Raw genomic sequence first — 19,011 nt, 5'->3', positions numbered from 1 at the left:
AGCTGCAGAAACACCTTCTCAAAGGAATTTTTCCGAGTAAAATACAGTGCATGTGGAAATCTTGTATTTCTGAAGCAGCATTCTGAACTGGTTCCTGGTTCTGTTTTCTGCTTTCTTCAAGGATCTTCTTCATCTTTCTCTGCACAAAGTAAAGCTGACCCTATAGCTTTTGGAGGATCTGACATGGGACAGTAGACTGTAAATTTATCATTCATGTAGAAGGTAAGCAAGAAAGAGGTGTTTAGGGGGATTCTGTCTAAAAACAATTGTCATTCAGTCTGGACAGTAAAGTTTTCAGCTTTTTCCTCCCCCCCCCCCTTAAAGCTTAATATGTTGTGAGAGCCTCTACAACGTTTTAATGGACTTTCTGTTGTACCATGACAATGTTTGATACAGCATCTCTTTGGCTGTGAATTCCTTGAACTTACCTTGTCACCCCATCTCAGTTATGTTTTGGGCACAAAGTTTTAGATGCTCCCCAGAGCTTTACAAATGAAAGAAATGCAACAGTTGTCAGCAAAATAATTTTACAATGCACAGTGTATAATTTTTATTTGTAAGGGTTACTGTTGTCTACAAGGAGCTTCGCAAGCTAATTTTTTGTGCTGGTTTTGGCTGGGGTAGAGTTAATTTTCTTCATAGTAGCTAGTATGGGGCATAGTTTAATTTTTACATAAATCATTCTGTGTGATGGTGAAAAATGAAAAATCTTTTGGCTTTGAAGCCATTGTTTGAGGGTATCTCATCCTAAAGTTCCTTCAAGGGACTTCTTTGTTCAGCCATTCCAAAATTCACTATTTGTTATAGGATTTACTGAAGGTTAAACTTGGCATGAGCATTTGAAGGATTTTAAAAGCATAGCATCCTGTAGATGACATAGAGCAATAAAAAATTCCGTGATTACTGAATCAATATTATACCATTTCCTGTACACTGAATTCCTTCATTTATGGTGAAAAATACCTGTCTGTTTACTTCTTCTTATCTTCTGTAAATATCACGCCTATTTTTTTTACCCCTCCTCTTTCCTCCTCCCTTTGTATCTCCTCCCCTGTCATAGAACCAATTACATCAGTGGATATTATATAAAGTTTTCAGAGGAGTTCCCAGTTCACTCACCTTAGCCACCATGGGGCTAAGAGTTGCCAGCCTTTTTATGCTCTGGCTGGCTCTTTCCTATGCAAATGAAATAAGAAAAGGTAAGCTCTAGAAATGAAGTGGTAGCAGATTGCGTCCTAGAAAAGAGGGAGAGAATTAAGATACCACTGCAGAGGTAGGAGCCGGCAGTGCATTTAAATAACGCACTGGAGTTTTAAGGTGCCTTAATTTTCTTAATTAATATTGAGGCTACATGGCTCAGCCAACATAGGTAGATACTGCTCTCTTTGGAGAGATTAGTACCAATATCTACTGCATTAATCTCTAGTTTGATGTGCTTGGAAAATATTTTCAGTGTTGCTTTTCTTTCCATGCGTTGAGACTTTCCTAGGTACGGCAACTACTTGGCAGAAAGCAACTATAGGAGTTTGGGAGGCTCATTGTCGCAGCGATGAAGAAAGTGGATGATTGTGCCTTCCATTACTTTGGAATGACAAAAATACTTTCTTCAAAAGTGAATGTAGTAACATTGGACAAAGCTCATTTTGTCATTCAGGACATTAATAATCCTTCTGTAAAAGCTCTAATTTACTCTATTTGTTATCAACTTTGTTTGAAGTGTTCAAATGGAGCTCTTATACTGAAAACTATTTTTGGAGGAATAGGCGTTGCATTTTGTGCAGCGATCGGGTTTGGGGTATTGGTCTCTGTCTGCTGCGTCTTGAATTCAGGATGGGAGGAAAGCATTATCTTGCATTTGGTATTCTAGCTGTGAGCTCTGGGAGAATCTCTGTGAGGCCTTCCTTCTGGGGAGAGAAGCATACCAGCTTGCCTGGCTATATCTGGTATGATTGATACCATCAAAGTACAATAACTTAGAGGTCCCCTTGGTAGTTTTGCTTTCTCAAATTAAACACTGCAAGAAGATCTTGTAAAAAAGAGTGGCATGTGTGCTTTTGGTACATTGGCAAGCTTTGCAAATATGCTCAGCTTTTATGTTCTCCCCTAACCTACAGCATCTTGAGATTTATCAGATACCGTGTTAATTTGTATTATTTGTTGGTATAAATGGCTGGGAAGGGAATAAGTATCATCATCTTTTGCTATTGCCAAAAAAATTTTTTTTTTTTTTTTCTCCTACCATGGTTATTTTCTGATCTATCTTCTGAAAAATTTCTATTCTGTATTAATAGAAATCACTGCTACTGTTAGGAAAAGAAGGAATTCTTTAAAAACTCCTGTTATGCACAAGTCCTTTCATAACATTTAACCTGTTTGCCTTCCAGAGTAGGAGTGGTACTTTCTTGGTTTCCTAACTCTGTTTCCTTTCTAGTGCATGTTGCATCAGGGAAGAAAATAGCTCTTAGGAATATTTAATATTGCTAAGAATAATACTGTGATTCAGAATAAATTCATGTATTTGGCAAAACAACTCCAGTGCACTGATGCACCAGCTTGTTAGTGGTCAGAGGGTCAAGTTTCCCCACCTCATGTAGACAAGTTCCTTCACCTCAGTGAGGATTATAAGATATACCCAGGTCTCAGCAGTATTTGTTAATGTCTTATTTTCCATTAGAGATTCACATCTCTTCTGCTTAATAGGCAGATACTTGATCAGGCTTGAGATCTGTGGAATCACTGTGCACATGAGTGCAGGTGGTTTCTACTGTAAAATGCAACACTTATCTTTTCTTGATGCTAGCTCGCTCCTTTCACTTTTTTCATACCTATTTCTTTTTCACCACTTAACAGGAAGGAGAAGAAACCATGGCCACTCTGTCTGCAGCACTTGGGGAAACAACCATTTCAAAACTTTTGATGGAGACATCTACCAATTCCCTGGCATTTGCGAGTATAATTTTGCTTCTGACTGCCGAGACTCTTACAAGGAGTTCTCTGTCCACATTCAGCGTGCTCTGAACAGCAATAACCACCCTGTGATCCAGTATATTCTGATAACAGTCAAGGACTTTACGGTGTATCTCAGACCAAAACTGGCCGTGGTGGATGGGCGGATGTAAGTTCCTTTAGTATGATAGTATTTCAGAGAAATGTGCTGGGAACATAAAAGCAGGATTGATTCTTTACACACCTGTCTGTATACCATTAAGGTAACTGCTACAAGTATTTCCACAAGCAAAAAAAAAAAGCCCTTTGAAATCCAGTATAAAAATTGTTTTGGGGAGAGGCTTTAGTATTAATTGTAACTTCTACACTGGCATAAGGCATGATTTAAATGAAAGTCAGGAAGAGGTTTGAGTGAATCCTTCTTCTGGTTGTGCAGGAAACAACGCAGCTCATGAGCCAGATCTTTCAGTGGCGTAAAATGACATAGCTTCATTTGTTTTATGGCATCACCTTAAGTTTACCTTAGCAGATGGTCTAGCAAGTCCTCAAAAATGAAGATGCCTTTCTCCAGGGTCTTTTATTTTGTGGCAGAAGAGAGGTGTTTTGCTCTGATATTCATAAATAACTCTTTAAGGTCCAATGGCCATTCCTCAAGGGATTATTACAGATATAATGCAGGTCAAAATCTACACTAATCTGTATGTGGCAATATGTACTTTTTCACAGTAAGTTGTAGTATTTTTCTCCTCCTGTAACATGGTCACATAAGGAACTAGTCTGACACCATTACTGGTGCGAAGTAGTGTCTTAACCTAGCCTTTCCTATCGTTAGACTATGCTTTCGATGTGTGCGTATATACACACTGAAACAAGTGAAGCAACTCATAGGTTAAGACATAGATCTGAAGATGGAAGAAACTGGCTGTTAGTATGTCTTAGCATAATTTAAAAAAAAATCCTTTATTGTCATTGTAGGACTGGGTTTTGTCCAGAATTCAGCTTTTGCTCTGAAGTTTGGAAGCCACTGCAATGAAAATCTGTTCAAAGATAGAGAATAACATTCAATTTTCCAGGGATCATACCAGAATACATAACAAAATTATATGAAGTTATAAAAAAATGCATTCTTGACCCAAATTGAAAAAGCCCTTTATTGTGTACTCAGGTCTTAAAAAGAACTCTATGAAAAACAAGTTTAGAAATCCTTTAAAAATTGTTTTTCTTAATACAAAAAGAGGCTTAGTTTAGGTAGTGTTCATAAAACAATACATCCCTTCTGAACAGGTTTGTGCTGCATGGGGGATTTAGTTTTTTGTAGAACTTAATTTTCCATATTGCTCTTTAAATGACATATGATCCCTTGTCACGTAAAATAGCATTTCACACTACCGAAGTGAAAACTGTAAAGTAGAAAAATGTATGAATTTGCCTTTTGGTACCTGATCCACTGATTGACTGAATGTCCTAGTATGAGAAAAAAAGAGAAATATTCCACACTGTGATAGCTGAAAGGTGAAAACCTGCCCAATGTTTTATAATCCCTCTCCAAAAACATGATCTCTTAAGGCCTCGTTGTCCAGAGGATGAACAATGCAGCCAAAAGTAGAAATAATGGCTTCTGAGTTCCCACCTAGTATTTAGATGTGTAAGTCATTTGGCCATGTTAAAAATGCCTGAGGTAAATAGTTGGAAAAATTCCCAGTCAAGAGACTAGTTAAGAGGAGATGTGCGTAGACATACGTGAATCCTGATAGGTAACAATTATATTGACAAATCTGTAGAAAATGAACTGGTTATTTTGACTGGATTACAGTTTATGCTACTTCTGTTTGAACAGACTCTAGTTCTTTAGATTTTATAGGATGAGGCTGCTTGCCACAATCCCTTTATTGCTGAACGAAATTGTTACCTAGTGCACTCTAAGACACATGTACAAGAACAGGAGAGAGATCTGGTGAATTGATTCTTTATCAGACAAAAACATCTATGCTCAGCCTTCTGCAAAATATCTTCTGTCACGTCAACACACCTTGTTGTCACCGTTAACAAGCTTGGTCCTGTCAACCCAAAACTAATGAATTAACTACTGAAACAAACTACTGAATTCCTCTTAACATGCTCTTTTCTTTTCAAACTTTTGTTGGCAGTCCCTGTATCTGCCTGTGCTTTTTCAATTCTCTCTTGAGGAGGAAGATCCTTGTAAAGGAACATTCATTCTCTCTGAAATGGTTGTCAGGTCTTTTGCTAATGAAAAGTTTCCATTTATGTTTTTACTTCTTTCATTGAAGTAATTTATTAGTGAATGTTTGAATATCCTCTGTTAATACCAAAATGATGATGGATTTTCCTTTGATTAAGTTGAAGACATCTGATATTTTGGCTTCTTTCTTAAAGAACCCGTGCCCTCAGGGAAGCTTTGCCTCTGAAATTGCTTTGCCTTTTAAAGGCAATGAGTTACTACGTCAAGTATCAGAGAGAGGAATTTATGCCTCATTAAAACAAGGCATCCTGTACAGCTAGGATCAGGTAGACAGAGACTGGTTTCTCTATTCATTAGGGTATTTGGCTTGTTACAGACATTCATATCACCCCTTATGTTTCTGTACTAATGCAAAGTGTCTGATTTTTCTTCCTAGTGTGAAGACACCTTACTACAGCTCTGGTGTGCTCATTGAGAGCAATGACATTTACACCAAGGTTTATGCCAAATTAGGCCTGATTCTGATATGGAATCAGGAAGATGCACTGATGGTATGTGTAATCCGAGTCTTTTTTATTGGTATTTCCTGGGTTTAACAGATTACCGTATACTGAGCAGAAGTAGAATCTCATGAACTGAACAGAGCTAGAGTGTTAGGCTGACTCACCCAACTGACACTCATAGTACCTTATTTTAAAAACATAAAGTTCCCTTCTCTGCAATGTGACAGAGGTAGCAGTATGGCATGCAGATGATCTTACTTGTCTCAAGAAAGGGAGAAGGCACTTTCTGAGAAACAGCTAATGTTTTTGCTACAGCACCCCCCCAATCCAATCTACGTTTTCCTTTGTCTTTTAAAGGACTGCCATCATCGACTTTCCTCATTCATAGCAATACTTAAATTTTATCCCAGTAGGGAAAAAAAGAAGGTTAAAAAAAAAAGTCCTGTGATTTTAAGAATGCTTTCCTTTTCATCTCTGTCACCGTGCCATTTACTGTCATTATTGAAATACAGGAACTTTAGTCCTTTCTTTCTGTTTTCCGTGTTACTTTTTGCATCTAACTGTGTTTATTAACTATGTTACAAATCAATTTGCAATAGCTGCTTCTCTAAGACTTTTCCCCATCACTTCTGTCACTTAGGAACTTCCCTTTTGAGTAAACATATTTGCTTTGGAATGTCTTCATGCTCCATTTAATTCTTTTCTGTTTTTTCTTCTTCTTTCCATTACCTAGGTGGAGCTGGACAGCAAATTTAATAACCATACATGTGGTCTCTGTGGGGATTACAATGGACTTCCAATCTACAATGAGTTTATCAATGGAGGTGAGTCATCCTACCATACTGACAGCTGTCACAGAAGATAGGCTGATAAGCGTTGTGCATAGGAGCATCCCAGGAGAGCAAACTTCACCTGAGAGATTTCTGTATTGCCCCAGAATAAACATTATGTTCCAGTGCTGCATTCCTGGTCTAAGGTTATTTTATTCCAGATGAATCATCTTGTTCTTTTCTCTACTGGCCTTCTTTTCTCGTTACCACTTTACATTTTTAAGCACACTTAGACATAATAGACATAGTTCAGAGAGGAGACCTGTGTCTGACAGGCATATTTGATACCTTAGTATCTGTTTTCCTTAATCAGTAGAGTCCCAGGAATCAGATGCTTCTCGTTAATTTTTGGGGCTCAGCAAGTCCTCTTTGTAATTTTTTTCTCATAGTTACAAGCTACAACTCAATTACGTATGGGAATTTACAGAAGATCAGCAAACCCAATGCCAAATGTGAAGATCCTGATGAAACTCAGGCTCTTCCAAGCTGTAATGGCCATGTGAGTATTCCTAGTAGTGAATGTCACTTGCATGACACATGGAGACATCCTTGTGCTATGGGGAGTTAGTGTGTGAGGAGCTGGGAAGACTTTGTCCCTTCCAGGGCAAATGCTTGCTTCTTCCTTTCTTGAATAACTGTTGCTGTTCAGAAGACAATGGTTTTGAATGACAAGACAGGAAGTGTCTAGAAGCTCAGGTGCTTACAAATCTCTTAATGTTATTACTCTTCCTCCTTAGCGTCGTGAGTGTGAGAGGCTGCTGACTTCCTCTGCATTTACTGATTGTCGGTTACGTCTTAATTTGGAAACGTACATCCAAGCTTGCATGCAGGACAAGTGTGCATGTAATGGAAATGAGGACTCCTTCTGCCTCTGCAGTACCATCTCTGAGTATTCTCGCCAGTGTTCGCATGCCGGTGGCCGGCCGGGTGAATGGAGGACACAGTACTTTTGCCGTAAGCAGCTCTATAAATTTTACAAAGAAACAAATGTCTCATGGATGTAGCACTGTGAAATATTTATATTAATTCCTTCTTTACAAAACTGTAGGCATATATTATAAATTTCATACCAGTAGTGCAATAAACTACATACTATGTTCTTCCTGTTTTCTTCTTCTGTTATCCTTATTGTTAAGAAATATTTTTCAGCAAGCAGAAATTCTGTTCCCATTAAAAAACTGTGAGATCTGATGCTGCAGATGACTGGGATAATTTGATCTATTCAAGACCAAAATAAGAAAATGTAAAAAGTAGGGAAAACAGTTCAGAAAGTGACAAACATGCTTTGCCAGATGGAGTCTGGCTTGGGACACCACTGACTTGAGGGGAGTAGGGATATGATCTGTGGTTTCTCACTAACTGTGGTTTCAAATAACTGGTGGTGTCTTTCTCATTCTCTCAGCCAAGACCTGTCCTGATACCATGATCTATAGAGAAAGTGGCTCACCCTGCATGGATACTTGCTCACACTTGCAGATCAGCAGCCTTTGTGAGGAACACTACATGGATGGTTGCTTCTGCCCTGAAGGCAAGTGTTGTTCTTGCTATTGTATACGGAACAAAATCGAGAGCTTTGGCAAAGGAGGTCATAGCTAGAATATTAAATGTAGTCAAATTATATCTTAAGAAGTTAGCACTGCTACTCATTATTTCCCCCCCTAGGGGAACATAATTATAAGGTTTTTAAAAAAGGAGATCATAATTGATTAATTAATCAAGGATTTTATAGTTAAATCATATTAACACAATGATAGGTAATAAATCTGCTTCTTAATTCTCAACAAATGGACTTCTGCTAATATATAGAAAATCATGCTTTTTATGTTGAATAATTCTGAGACAATGGACATCATTTGCCCAGTGAGTGATAATGAGGGGCAGTGAATGAAATTCTCAGACTTACTGTCAGTCTTAGGAAAAAAGATTACAATGATAGTCTACAGAGTATGCCAGAAGTACTGAAAATCTAAACTTGTATACAAAAACAATCTCAGAATTTTATGTATTTTAAGCTTTCTATCCGTGTATTATTGTATAAATGGATAGACTTAGATTTTCAAGGCTGGATAAAAGTGTTTTCCATGTGCCTTATATTACAAAAGGTAGAAACAGTATCCTTGACAGTTTTGATAATCTCAGCCTCTGCTTTCTGTGTCAAGATGAGAGCATGCCTCCTCTCAGAGTTTACCCTCTGTGGAAATCGCTTATTTCAGAAATAGCTGCAATAGTTTACTGTTGCGCTTTACAGGAACTGTGTATGATGATATTACTGGAAAAGGCTGCATACCTGTTAGCCAGTGCCCCTGCAAACTCCATGAAAAGGAGTATTCACCTGGAGAAAGCATTACCAATGAATGTGAAGAATGGTAAGGATCATGGTTGTTTATACACCTTTTTGTGAATGATTGTAAATGGGTCTGCATTTTTCAATCTTCCACTCAGTCATAGGAGACTTCATGAAAGCATTCTGCACTTAACGTTTATATTGCACGACTATACAACCAATTTTCTGAAAAGTCATCTTGTATCTATGGCATATGGCAGAGCGGAAATCTTAAGGAAATAGTCAAAGATACAGTTTTAAAACACCTGGGGGTATCTTGCTGTCTGCTAGGCATACAGATGCTTTCAGTGCTCTCAGCTCCTGTAATATCTACAAGCATTTTTTTGTTATTTGTCTGTTTATAGCACCTGTGATTCAGGCAGATGGACGTGCAAAGATTTACCCTGTCCAGGCACGTGTTCAGTGGAAGGAGGTTCCCATATTACCACTTTTGATGGGAAGAAATACACCTTCCATGGAGACTGTTACTATGTGTTGGCCAAGGTACTGTGTACTGTAGGGCTTTTCTCTTGTAGAGTAAACACAAGTGTCTGCGTGCTGATAGGTAACAGCTATAAATTGTTGGTTTATTCCATTTTTATGGGATGAGGGAAGCAGAAATGCTAAAAGCTGTACTGGAAAATTCAGGATGGACTGTAATAGCCCTAGAGGGGAGTTGGGCACTTACTGCAATGGGTGGTTAACTTAGTCAGATAGTAGACTATGTATGCTGTCATTATCCAGTGGAGTCCTTCATGTATGAGAAATCAAAGGATCGCTCTGGCTGCATGGATCGGTAGACTGCAAAAATTGGCAGTTCTCAGGATTAGAAGCTCTCAGCCAGATCTGTAATAGCTGTTTCTGTGTCTGAGTGTCAAAGTCAACTAGGGAAAGCAGCTAGGCAGCTATTGTCCCTAAAATATCTGGTGCCTGTTTTTCTAGAGAATGACAAAGATCTTGTTGAACTAGAAACCATACCACTCAATTTCTTTGAAAGACGGTTCAGCTTCCAGAGCCAGTGCTGAAATGGTGGTCTTAATAGCTAAGTTCTAGGAATTGTTATTGCAGCTGATGACTTTAGTCTTTGTTTTGGAAATATTGTGAGATTTTTGGTTGGACTAATGGACATTTATTTCCCTGTGATTGTAGGGTACTGTAGATGACAGTCATGCTCTCCTGGCAGAGCTGGCTCCCTGTGGCTCCACAGACAGGCAGACCTGTTTGAAGTCTGTTGTGCTGTTAGTAGATCACAAAAAAAATGTAAGTGTTCTATGGGTTCTGCTAGATATGTTGAAAATTAGCATATTTCCCTTACTGTGGACCAATGACTAATTCTCCTGGAGTTGCTATTGTGGATAGATAAGGCACCTCAGACAGGCTGAAAAACAACTCAGGCTTCTACCTCGAGAACTCAGAACAGACCTAAACAGAACAAAAAATGAGATTCAAATAAGCTGGCATTTTCCCCTCTTCCCTTCTCTGCTCTGTGCTTTATGATTATTCTCACTGTATTCCAGGCTGGCTGGAAGGAAGAGTACCATTCTTCCTCCCCTCACAGTATTTTGCTTTGTTCAAATATAATTTTATAGATCTAATTGAGTCTTTTTCAGATGAGATCCCATCTTTGAATGTTGATACAGTCCAACCTTCTTAAATATTTATATTTTCATTCACTTGAGTATTCTGTTTGGTTATGGGAGTATCTAGACTATATTTATACATAATTTTACATATATGTCCACATAACTTTCCTCCCATGTTTCTGGTCTTCCATGTCCTTGCCAGCAAAACTAGAACAAAACCAAACTAAATCAGAAACCCATCATTTTATGTTTCTGTATGTACAGACCAGCATTTTACGAGCATTTAACAAACTGCTTTCTTACCATGCGCAAATCATACTAAACCGTTACACTGAAGATGTAGTACATGCTTTTATAGGGAATAGGAACTGGCTATAGATTCTGAAGGCCCAATATTTTCTTTTACTTGCTGAAACCAAGGTGCCCAATATAAACAAGCTTTGCATTTTGTTATTGCTATAAATTGTTGTAGGCAGGTGTAAGTGAAACACTGAATAGCAAGACAAAACCTTGCTTGTATCCTACAGGTCTGCTGCCACATTCAATTTTGAGACAGATTCTTCCTTTCAAAGATTTTAAATTCTCGTCACAGTCTAAATGTGCAAAATGTCTCCCTCCTTCATTTTTTTTTTTATTAGTTCGTTTTCCTCTCAGTACCTGGAACCTCATTGATTCTATTTGCTATTATACAGGTGGTGGTTTTCAGATCAGATGGCAGTGTGTTACTGAATGAGATGACAGTGAATGTACCTCATGTTTCAGGTAAGGGACATAGCCTTGTGTGGCTTCTCATGCAGAGGTGTATTTTTTCAGAGGCAAAAGTGGAAGAGAGGCATATGAAATTCGTTCAGATTTTGGAACAACTTGAGGATGAATGTGGTTTAATAGTCATGACTGAGAATTTCATGGTCAGACTGACTCTGTATACAGCAGATGATTGAAAAAAATGTCCCTTCACTTTTTTCATACATCTTGAATATCAGCATCTTGAAAGTCAGCAGCGGGGCTCCCCAGGGCTTGATTTTTAGGGCCAGTGCTCTTTAATGTTTTTATAAATGGTCTGGATGCAGGAGTTGAATGTACATTAAGTAAGTTTGCTGATGATACCTAATTAGGAGGAGCTGCAGACTCCCTCAAGGGTAAAGAGATCTGGATAGACTAGAGAGCTGGTCAGTCACCAACCATATGAAACTTAATAAGAGCAAGAGCCAGATTCTGCACCTGGGACAGTGTAATCCTGGTTATATGTACAAATAGGGGGACAAGAGCCTGGAGAGGAGCCCCACAGAAAGAGATCAGGGGGTTTGGGTTGATGGCAAGTTGAATATGCATCAACAGTGTGCCCTGGCAGCCAAAAGGGCCCACCGTGTCCTGGGGTGCATCAAGCACAGCATCGCTAGCTGCCCGAGGGAGGTGATTGTCCCACTCTGCACTGCACTGGTGCAGCCCCATCTTAAGTACTGTGTGCAGTTTTGGGTGCACATATAAGGTCATCAAACTATTAGCGTGTGTCCAGAGGAGGGCAACCAAGATGGTGAAAGGTCTCGAGGGTGAGACTTGTGAGGAGCAGCTGAGGTCACTTGATTTGTTCAGTTTAGAGAGGAGAAGGCTGACGGGTGACCTCGTCGCAGTGTACAACTTTCTCAAGAGGAGCAGCAGAGGGGGAGGTGCTGATCTCCTCTCCCAGATGAACAGCGATAGGACACGAGGAAATGGAATGAAGCTGTGTCAGGGGAAGTTCAGGTTGGACATTAGGAAAAGGTTCTTCACTGAGAGGGTGGTCGGTCACTGGAGCAGGCTCCCCAGGGAAGTAGTCATGGCACCAAGCCTGTCTGCGTTCAAGGAGCATCTGGATGACACTCTTAGTCATATGGTTTAGTTTTAGGTAGTCGTTCAAAGAGCAGGGAATTGAACTCTATGATCCTTACGGGTCCCTTCCAACTTGATCTATTCTATGATTCTAATTAGGAAACCTGGTTCCTCCACTATGCTGATTTTGTATTTTAGTTCTGCTGATGTTTCTATAATGGCTTTCTTAACTTATGTATAAGCATCTAACGTTTTAGTAGTAGTAGTATTTAGCTATGTATTGGCTTGTAGAGACACACTTATTACTTATTGTATACAACAGTGCTGGGATAATACTTTCTCAGAAAACTTCTTGCTCTTCAGATTGCTCAGCATTAATGAGTCAGCATTGAAGCTGTATCGCAGAAAATCTAAATTTAGTTCCAACCCCAGGGATGAGTCATTATAGGTAATCAACTTGTTAAGTTAGTGGAGACCAGCATTGTATCTATTGGCCAGCAATTTTTAGAGGAAAAAATGATTAATTTGTACCCGATCTCAGAGTTTTCATGGCAGGTGATACCTTAGAATCTAATAAGAAGTGTTTCTTTTGGCAGCCTATGTGTGTGTTTACTGCATAGTTCATGTTTTGTTTTTCAGCCAGCTTCTCAGTATTCAAGCCATCGTCCTACTACCTTGTTGTACAAACTTCTTTTGGGCTTCAGCTACAGATCCAGTTGTTTCCAGTCATGCAGCTGTTTGTGACTGTGGATCAGTCAGTTCAAGGAAAACTTCAAGGCAAGTGTCTGTTCCACAGCTGAAGAGTCGTGTATTCTTTAAATGAGTGATAATTCTTGCTACTTATTGATTTAAGAGGAGGAAACTAAAAGTAGAACCCAAAACGTTGGAAGAGGATTGACTCAAGCGATCTAGAAATGAGTTTTTATTATTTCATATTGAAGAGACCTATCACTCTGGTGCCAGTACATGAATGTTTCTTAGAATATTCCTTACTTTTGTATTCAGTTCAATTTCTAACCACAAAACCAGGCTTTTGGTGCATTTTGTGGTTTTAATATCATCAGAAAAAACACATGTTAGGGTAGTGATCTCCTGAGGCAGAGATATTTTCATGAAGACTATTCTTCTTAAGAGGTTAAAGATTTAAATTAGGGCTCCTAAATCTTCAGCACTTATAGTATGCATTAATATTGAGGTGGAATAATCAGCTGTATGAACTTTTTTTTCTAATGTTTGTGATCAGTTGTTCCTTTCCCTTTGAGCTTTTAGAATGAGAATGAGTAATAACTAGGTAAAATTTTTACTTTCTTTTTCAATAGGTCTTTGTGGAAACTTTAATGGAATGGAAGGTGATGACTTTAAAGCAACCGGTGGGCTGGTAGAAGCTACAGGATCTGCCTTTGCTAACACATGGAAAGCTCAGTCCACCTGTATGGACCAGGTAGAAAAGCTGGAAGACCCCTGCAGTCTCAGCATCGAAAGTGGTAAGCACACTAATAAGTCAGATGGTTGGCTTCTGCCAGAATGAGCAGTGGTTGCTGTATATTACTGCAACAGGCATGTAAGAGTTGTAGTGTGGCACTGAAGTTTTTTTTAGAGGACTGTCAAATTAATAATTAATCTTTGCAAGTATGTATACATACGAGCACTACTTTTCTATCAAATTGAAGTGAAAGTTTAGGGGGTGATCTTAGAGGAAGATAGGGAAGCAAGGTCATTAATTTATATTATCTGCAAAGGCAGCTTGTATTTCCTAGTATTATTTATCCCTATGTTTAACTTAGTTTTATGGTCCCCAAACACAATTCCATGTAGACAAGTTGCAGCAGTAAGATACGATTTTTGATTTTATGATTGCGTGTCTACTGCTAGATAACTGAATCAGATATTTGAAATACATGTGCAGTGATTGCACGTAGTTTCTTCACTCCCCAAAATGCACACAGTTCTCTCATTTGTATGGTTGCATTGCATTTATGTGACAACATAACTAGACATAGCACAAGGAAGATAAGTGAATGTGATGATTACAATGATATAATTTCCTTTTTCTCCTTTTTTTCAGCAAATTATGCTGAGCATTGGTGTTCCTTGCTGAAAAACTCAGAGGGTCCTTTTGCAAGATGTCACTTAATCATTGATCCTTCAGAATACTATAAGGTATTGTAATCTTGCTGTCTTTTTAGTACTGCTTTATTTCAGATGGATGACTGTAGACATTTATCATTGTTCAAACATTTGAGACATTACTGGGTAGCTTGCCCATAAGAGCTGGTGAAGTTTTTGCAGTGATTAACAGAGGCAGCATGCATCCAAAGTATGTCCTATGATGAGATTCTTATGGAGTGGTGCTGAAGAAAAAGATACATTTGTTCTTTTGTTTTTTATGTTTTGTATTTAATGTACATTTTTATTGGATTGAAGGTCAGAAAAAAAGAAAAAGTAAATATTTGTTAAGTTTCCTGTATTGGTTGGAATGTAACAACAAATAATTTTTATTCCAGAATCTCCATGGTTTCTTTTTCCCCTGCGCTCATCACTGTTGAGCAGTAAGTGAGCAAAAAAGAAGAAATTCCTAAGTCTTTGCTCATACCTGGAACTCAGTCTGAGCTCAAATTTTGTGAAGATCTTCATAGATTTGGTTAATATTTTGCCATTATGATTTTTGATTTTTATGGATCTCTGCATTTCTAAGTTGTAACTGAGAAAGAATGGTATCAAAATCTTTTAAGAAAGGTATTTTTAGGAGGCTGGCTACTTTTTAAAGGTTCAAGAGGCTTGGCTTAGGTTAGGATAAGCATCCAAACTTTTTCATTGTGTATGAGATGAAGCAGCACTTTAAGTCTCTGGTCTTTGTCCATTCCTTCCATTGTTCTCTGATCATGGGAATTAATAAAAATAGCGTCAGAAAAAGGACGCAGGATATTTCATAGCAACTGAGTTGCAATTGCCCCTTGGTTTCCTGTGGGCTTACTGACCTTTCATTCTTTTTTCAGAAATGTAAATATGACACCTGCCTCTGCGAAGACAATGAAGAGTGCTTGTGTGCTGCCCTGTCCTCTTACTCAAGAGCCTGTGCTTTCAAAGGGGTCATACTGGGAGGCTGGAGAAAAAGTGTCTGCAGTAAGTGGAGCTGTAATCCCCGTGGAATTAATTAGCCACGAGAAATAAGCATGTTCTCTGAATTTGGTTGTCAGTGATCTCAATTTTAAGGCATTTGGAGTATCTTAGAAATGTGTAATGGACTTAGAAGAGACACTGCTTATAATGTTTACTAATTCATGTTATATTCTTTAGCTGTCATTTGTTCATGACATGTTTAAAAGTAGAAAGCAATATTTTTCACTTTCACCTTCTTTCCCCAGTTTAAATAATAATGCTATTTCTATCTTTGACTAATGGTATCACAGCCATCGTGGTTTTTACATTGTCTTTGCTTATCAGGGTCTTTGTTTATCGTTGTGCTTGCTTTTCATCAACAGTACAGTATTGTTGAGACTAGGAGTTTATTGTATTGTGCTCTCTCTCTGATTATCAGGATGTGAAAAAAATATGGATATGAAAGTAGTAGTAGCAGTTAAAAAGAAGTCTTCAACTGGTAAACAAAGTTAGGCTAGCATTACTTGTGACTTATGACATTTTTGTACTTTAATAAGATGTAAGGGAGTATTTTTACCACTCCATGCTGCACAGCCAAAGAAACAAAAACAGAAATGTCAAGGTTAAACTGCCCATCCTGCATCCCTTATTTATCAGTTTGTTTATTTTCCCTCCAGCTAGGGAAGTGTCTACCTGCCCAGGAAATCAAATCTTCCTTTATAATCTTACAATGTGCCAGCAAACCTGTCGTTCCCTTGCTGATGGTGAAAAGCATTGCTTGCAAGACTTTGCACCTGTGGATGGCTGTGGCTGCCCATATAATACATACTTGGATAACCATGATACCTGTGTGCCTATCTCCAAGTGCCCATGTTATTACAAGGGGTCATACCTGGAACCAGGGGAATATGTCACAAAAGATGGAGAACGTTGGTATGTTTTATTGTGGCTTCTTCTTTGTGGGGATAAAAGCCCTTTTGAAATTTGCTTATTATGTGTAAGCTGCTTAGTGCTTTAATGAACATTTGTAATACATTTCACACCATCTTCACGCTGAGCAAAGCATCAACCTGTTGCTATGTAATTTAATAATTGAGAAGTGCAGCTTTGTTTGGAGGTGTGAGTACTGGCCTTCACAGACAAATGTTACTCTGAAGCTGCACTGTTAACAGGGCTTTGTTGAGCAGAGAGGTAAAAGAAAGAAAAAAGGCCAGCTATAATGTTACGTTGCTGTTTTCTTTTCTGTCAGAGACAGATTGCTTGTATTTTCCACTGGAGGAAGGTCCCCTTGATATGTCTTTACTGTAGCATAGGCTTTTGAAAACAAATTTCACGATTCTGCTATTTTTTATCATGAACTCTTGACAACTGTTTGCTGCATGAATCATCAGTGCAAACTGTGACAAACTTCCTTCTCTCATCTGGCAGATGAAGCATGCTGGCCAACAAATTTGCAGCAGATGAGTTGAATAGGCATGAAAATATACTGTGTATCCAAATGAAGTCTTTGATTTAAATTATCATTATTATCTGTTTCATTATTATCTGTTTCTCGAGTCATCAAAAAGCATAGTATTAAGGATTAACAGAATAGCTGTCATTCCTTAAAACGTAACCTTTCTGTGCTTTATGCCTAAAATCTTGCTACACTTTTTCTCCAAGTTCATTGCTACTTATTTCACTTCTTTTCTAGTGTTTGCCGAAATGCAAAGATCCAGTGTACTTCAGTGATGATAAGAATGAAAAGTAAGTGACATTCTATAAAGTAAAATAAAATAAAAAAACATAGCCCAAATCCAAACCTACACTTCCCATCTGAATTCTCTACTTACTTGTTTTGCATGTTTTTCTCTTTATGTGAAACAGTTACACATTTTCACTTTGTTCTGTCTTCATCGAGCCTCTTTTTTTCATAAGGATAGACATATCCTGAGATTTCTGTCTCAGTAACTACCACCTTTCAGACACGTTTCTTTTGCCTTTTCTTGGTTCATCTAAACCAACAACATACCTTTCAGGTGCAACAGAATGTTCTTCTAACAAGACTTACTTCGACTGCAATGCATCCCCAGAGTGGACTTCGCAAACGCTTGTACAACTTAGCTGTCATGCTCCTCAAGCTGATCATGTATGTGTTAAATTTTTCTCCATGGCATGTTTACTTTATTCTATATTCTTTAAATGACACAGTGCAACACAGAAAATGCAGTTGTAACTAACAGCTTATTTCTCTTTGGTTTATTCTTCCTTTCTTTTCTCCCCAATGATATTACTCTGTTGCCAGTTTCATGATGATTCCCCTTACAGTTTCCCTCTCTGTTTTCTTTTTACTGTGTCTTCAGTAGAGTCATACCTCCCAAGTGAAATATGATTTGGGTTCTTAGACAATCAAAAAAGAAAAGCAAAACATTAGAAACCTAGAAAGAAAAATCTTATAAAACAAATCAATATTAGGCTGTTTGGTTATAAATGCAGTTTTTACCAGTGTTTATGAAGAAGTGGAAGAAAAATGCAGTGCTTTTTCATAAAGTAACAATTTCTCCTTATATTCCTTAGTTCCAAGCAGAGTGTGTCTCAGGCTGTGTGTGTCCTGAAGGTCTATTTGATGATGGGAAAGGGGGCTGTGTTGAGAAGAAGGACTGCCCATGCATTCATAACAACCAATGGTATGCTCCTGGACAGAAGATAACAGTGGACTGCAACACCTGGTAAGTTATAATTTTGTACTCTCTTCTAGAATATATTCTATGCAGTAAATTAATAGTCATGTCTAGGCTTATGTACTACAGTGGCTATGATAGCTGCAGGTATTTTCAGGCCTTTATTTTCCGGCATACTTTCTGCTATCTGAGGAAATACAGATTGCGCTGAATATATTAGGATAATAGCTACCTCTGTTTTCAGTAGGCATCTCATATTGAGAAAGCGCACGCATTTTTTAAATATAAAAGCTATCAGATCTAAAAAACGTAGCTGTCCGGAATTAAAAATCATGTTGTAGGCTTAAAAAGAGGCTAAGCTATTGAAGTTGAGACTTAAGACACTCTGTAACACTGAAATGGGTATTATGCACATTGTGTTGTATCAGGTAGCTGCTTGGTTTGTTCTGCAGTTTTCCGAACAGCACACTCTTGGTGAGATCTGAAAATTCAACTCTTCTGCTCTTTTCTAGTACCTGCCAAGAAGGGGTTTGGAGCTGCACTGTAGATGTGTGCTATGGGACTTGTATGATATATGGAAGTGGCCATTATATCACCTTTGATGGAAAATTCTATGACTTTGATGGGAAATGTGAATATGTGGCTACTCAGGTAATGCTCATCAGAAGGGCTGAAATGGCATCCGATTGCCTTGAAGATCTACTTTCCTCTTTGGTTTTGTCATTCCTTATTGCCTGCCATCACTGTTCCTGCGGTGTTTACACATTCTGCCAAGATAAATTCTGTATTTTCAGTGCAGGCAAGCTGTGTGAATGTGGGGTATTTTTTGGATACAGTGGTCATAAACTGTATGTAACAGGACTATTTTATAGTGAGAGCTAACAGCTCATTATCAGTTGTGAAATAAATCAAAATTCTAAGTTTACACAGCAAAGATATTTATATTTAAAGATATATTCCTCATTTTGTTTTATTGTCCCGCTTGTTGTCCCAGGTTTTGCCACACATGAGACTGTATTAATTCTTTATATGTATGCAGAGATGTATATGTTCGTGCA

General features: G+C 38.2%; 1 protein-coding gene across 1 annotated transcript in view; it reads left to right on the top strand.

The window, feature by feature from the left end:
• The first annotated feature begins 1,129 nt into the window (after positions 1 to 1,129).
• MUC2 (mucin 2, oligomeric mucus/gel-forming) overlaps positions 1,130 to 19,011 on the top strand; it is a 50,701-nt gene continuing 32,819 nt past the window's right edge. The window contains exons 1-20 of the mRNA XM_059826127.1: positions 1,130 to 1,199; positions 2,851 to 3,115; positions 5,583 to 5,697; positions 6,383 to 6,473; positions 6,869 to 6,978; positions 7,217 to 7,433; positions 7,882 to 8,007; positions 8,728 to 8,845; positions 9,168 to 9,306; positions 9,952 to 10,062; positions 11,078 to 11,147; positions 12,834 to 12,971; positions 13,514 to 13,678; positions 14,260 to 14,354; positions 15,191 to 15,321; positions 15,975 to 16,226; positions 16,987 to 17,039; positions 17,312 to 17,421; positions 17,850 to 18,001; positions 18,466 to 18,604. Of these exons, the coding sequence (XP_059682110.1) occupies positions 1,130 to 1,199; positions 2,851 to 3,115; positions 5,583 to 5,697; positions 6,383 to 6,473; positions 6,869 to 6,978; positions 7,217 to 7,433; positions 7,882 to 8,007; positions 8,728 to 8,845; positions 9,168 to 9,306; positions 9,952 to 10,062; positions 11,078 to 11,147; positions 12,834 to 12,971; positions 13,514 to 13,678; positions 14,260 to 14,354; positions 15,191 to 15,321; positions 15,975 to 16,226; positions 16,987 to 17,039; positions 17,312 to 17,421; positions 17,850 to 18,001; positions 18,466 to 18,604 (2,667 nt within the window). The remainder of the gene's footprint in view (positions 1,200 to 2,850; positions 3,116 to 5,582; positions 5,698 to 6,382; positions 6,474 to 6,868; positions 6,979 to 7,216; positions 7,434 to 7,881; positions 8,008 to 8,727; positions 8,846 to 9,167; positions 9,307 to 9,951; positions 10,063 to 11,077; positions 11,148 to 12,833; positions 12,972 to 13,513; positions 13,679 to 14,259; positions 14,355 to 15,190; positions 15,322 to 15,974; positions 16,227 to 16,986; positions 17,040 to 17,311; positions 17,422 to 17,849; positions 18,002 to 18,465; positions 18,605 to 19,011) is intronic.

Source organism: Gavia stellata, chromosome 17, assembly GCF_030936135.1.
Source record: "Gavia stellata isolate bGavSte3 chromosome 17, bGavSte3.hap2, whole genome shotgun sequence".
NCBI lineage: Eukaryota > Metazoa > Chordata > Aves > Gaviiformes > Gaviidae > Gavia > Gavia stellata.
This window is presented reverse-complemented; position numbering and strand designations above follow the sequence as displayed.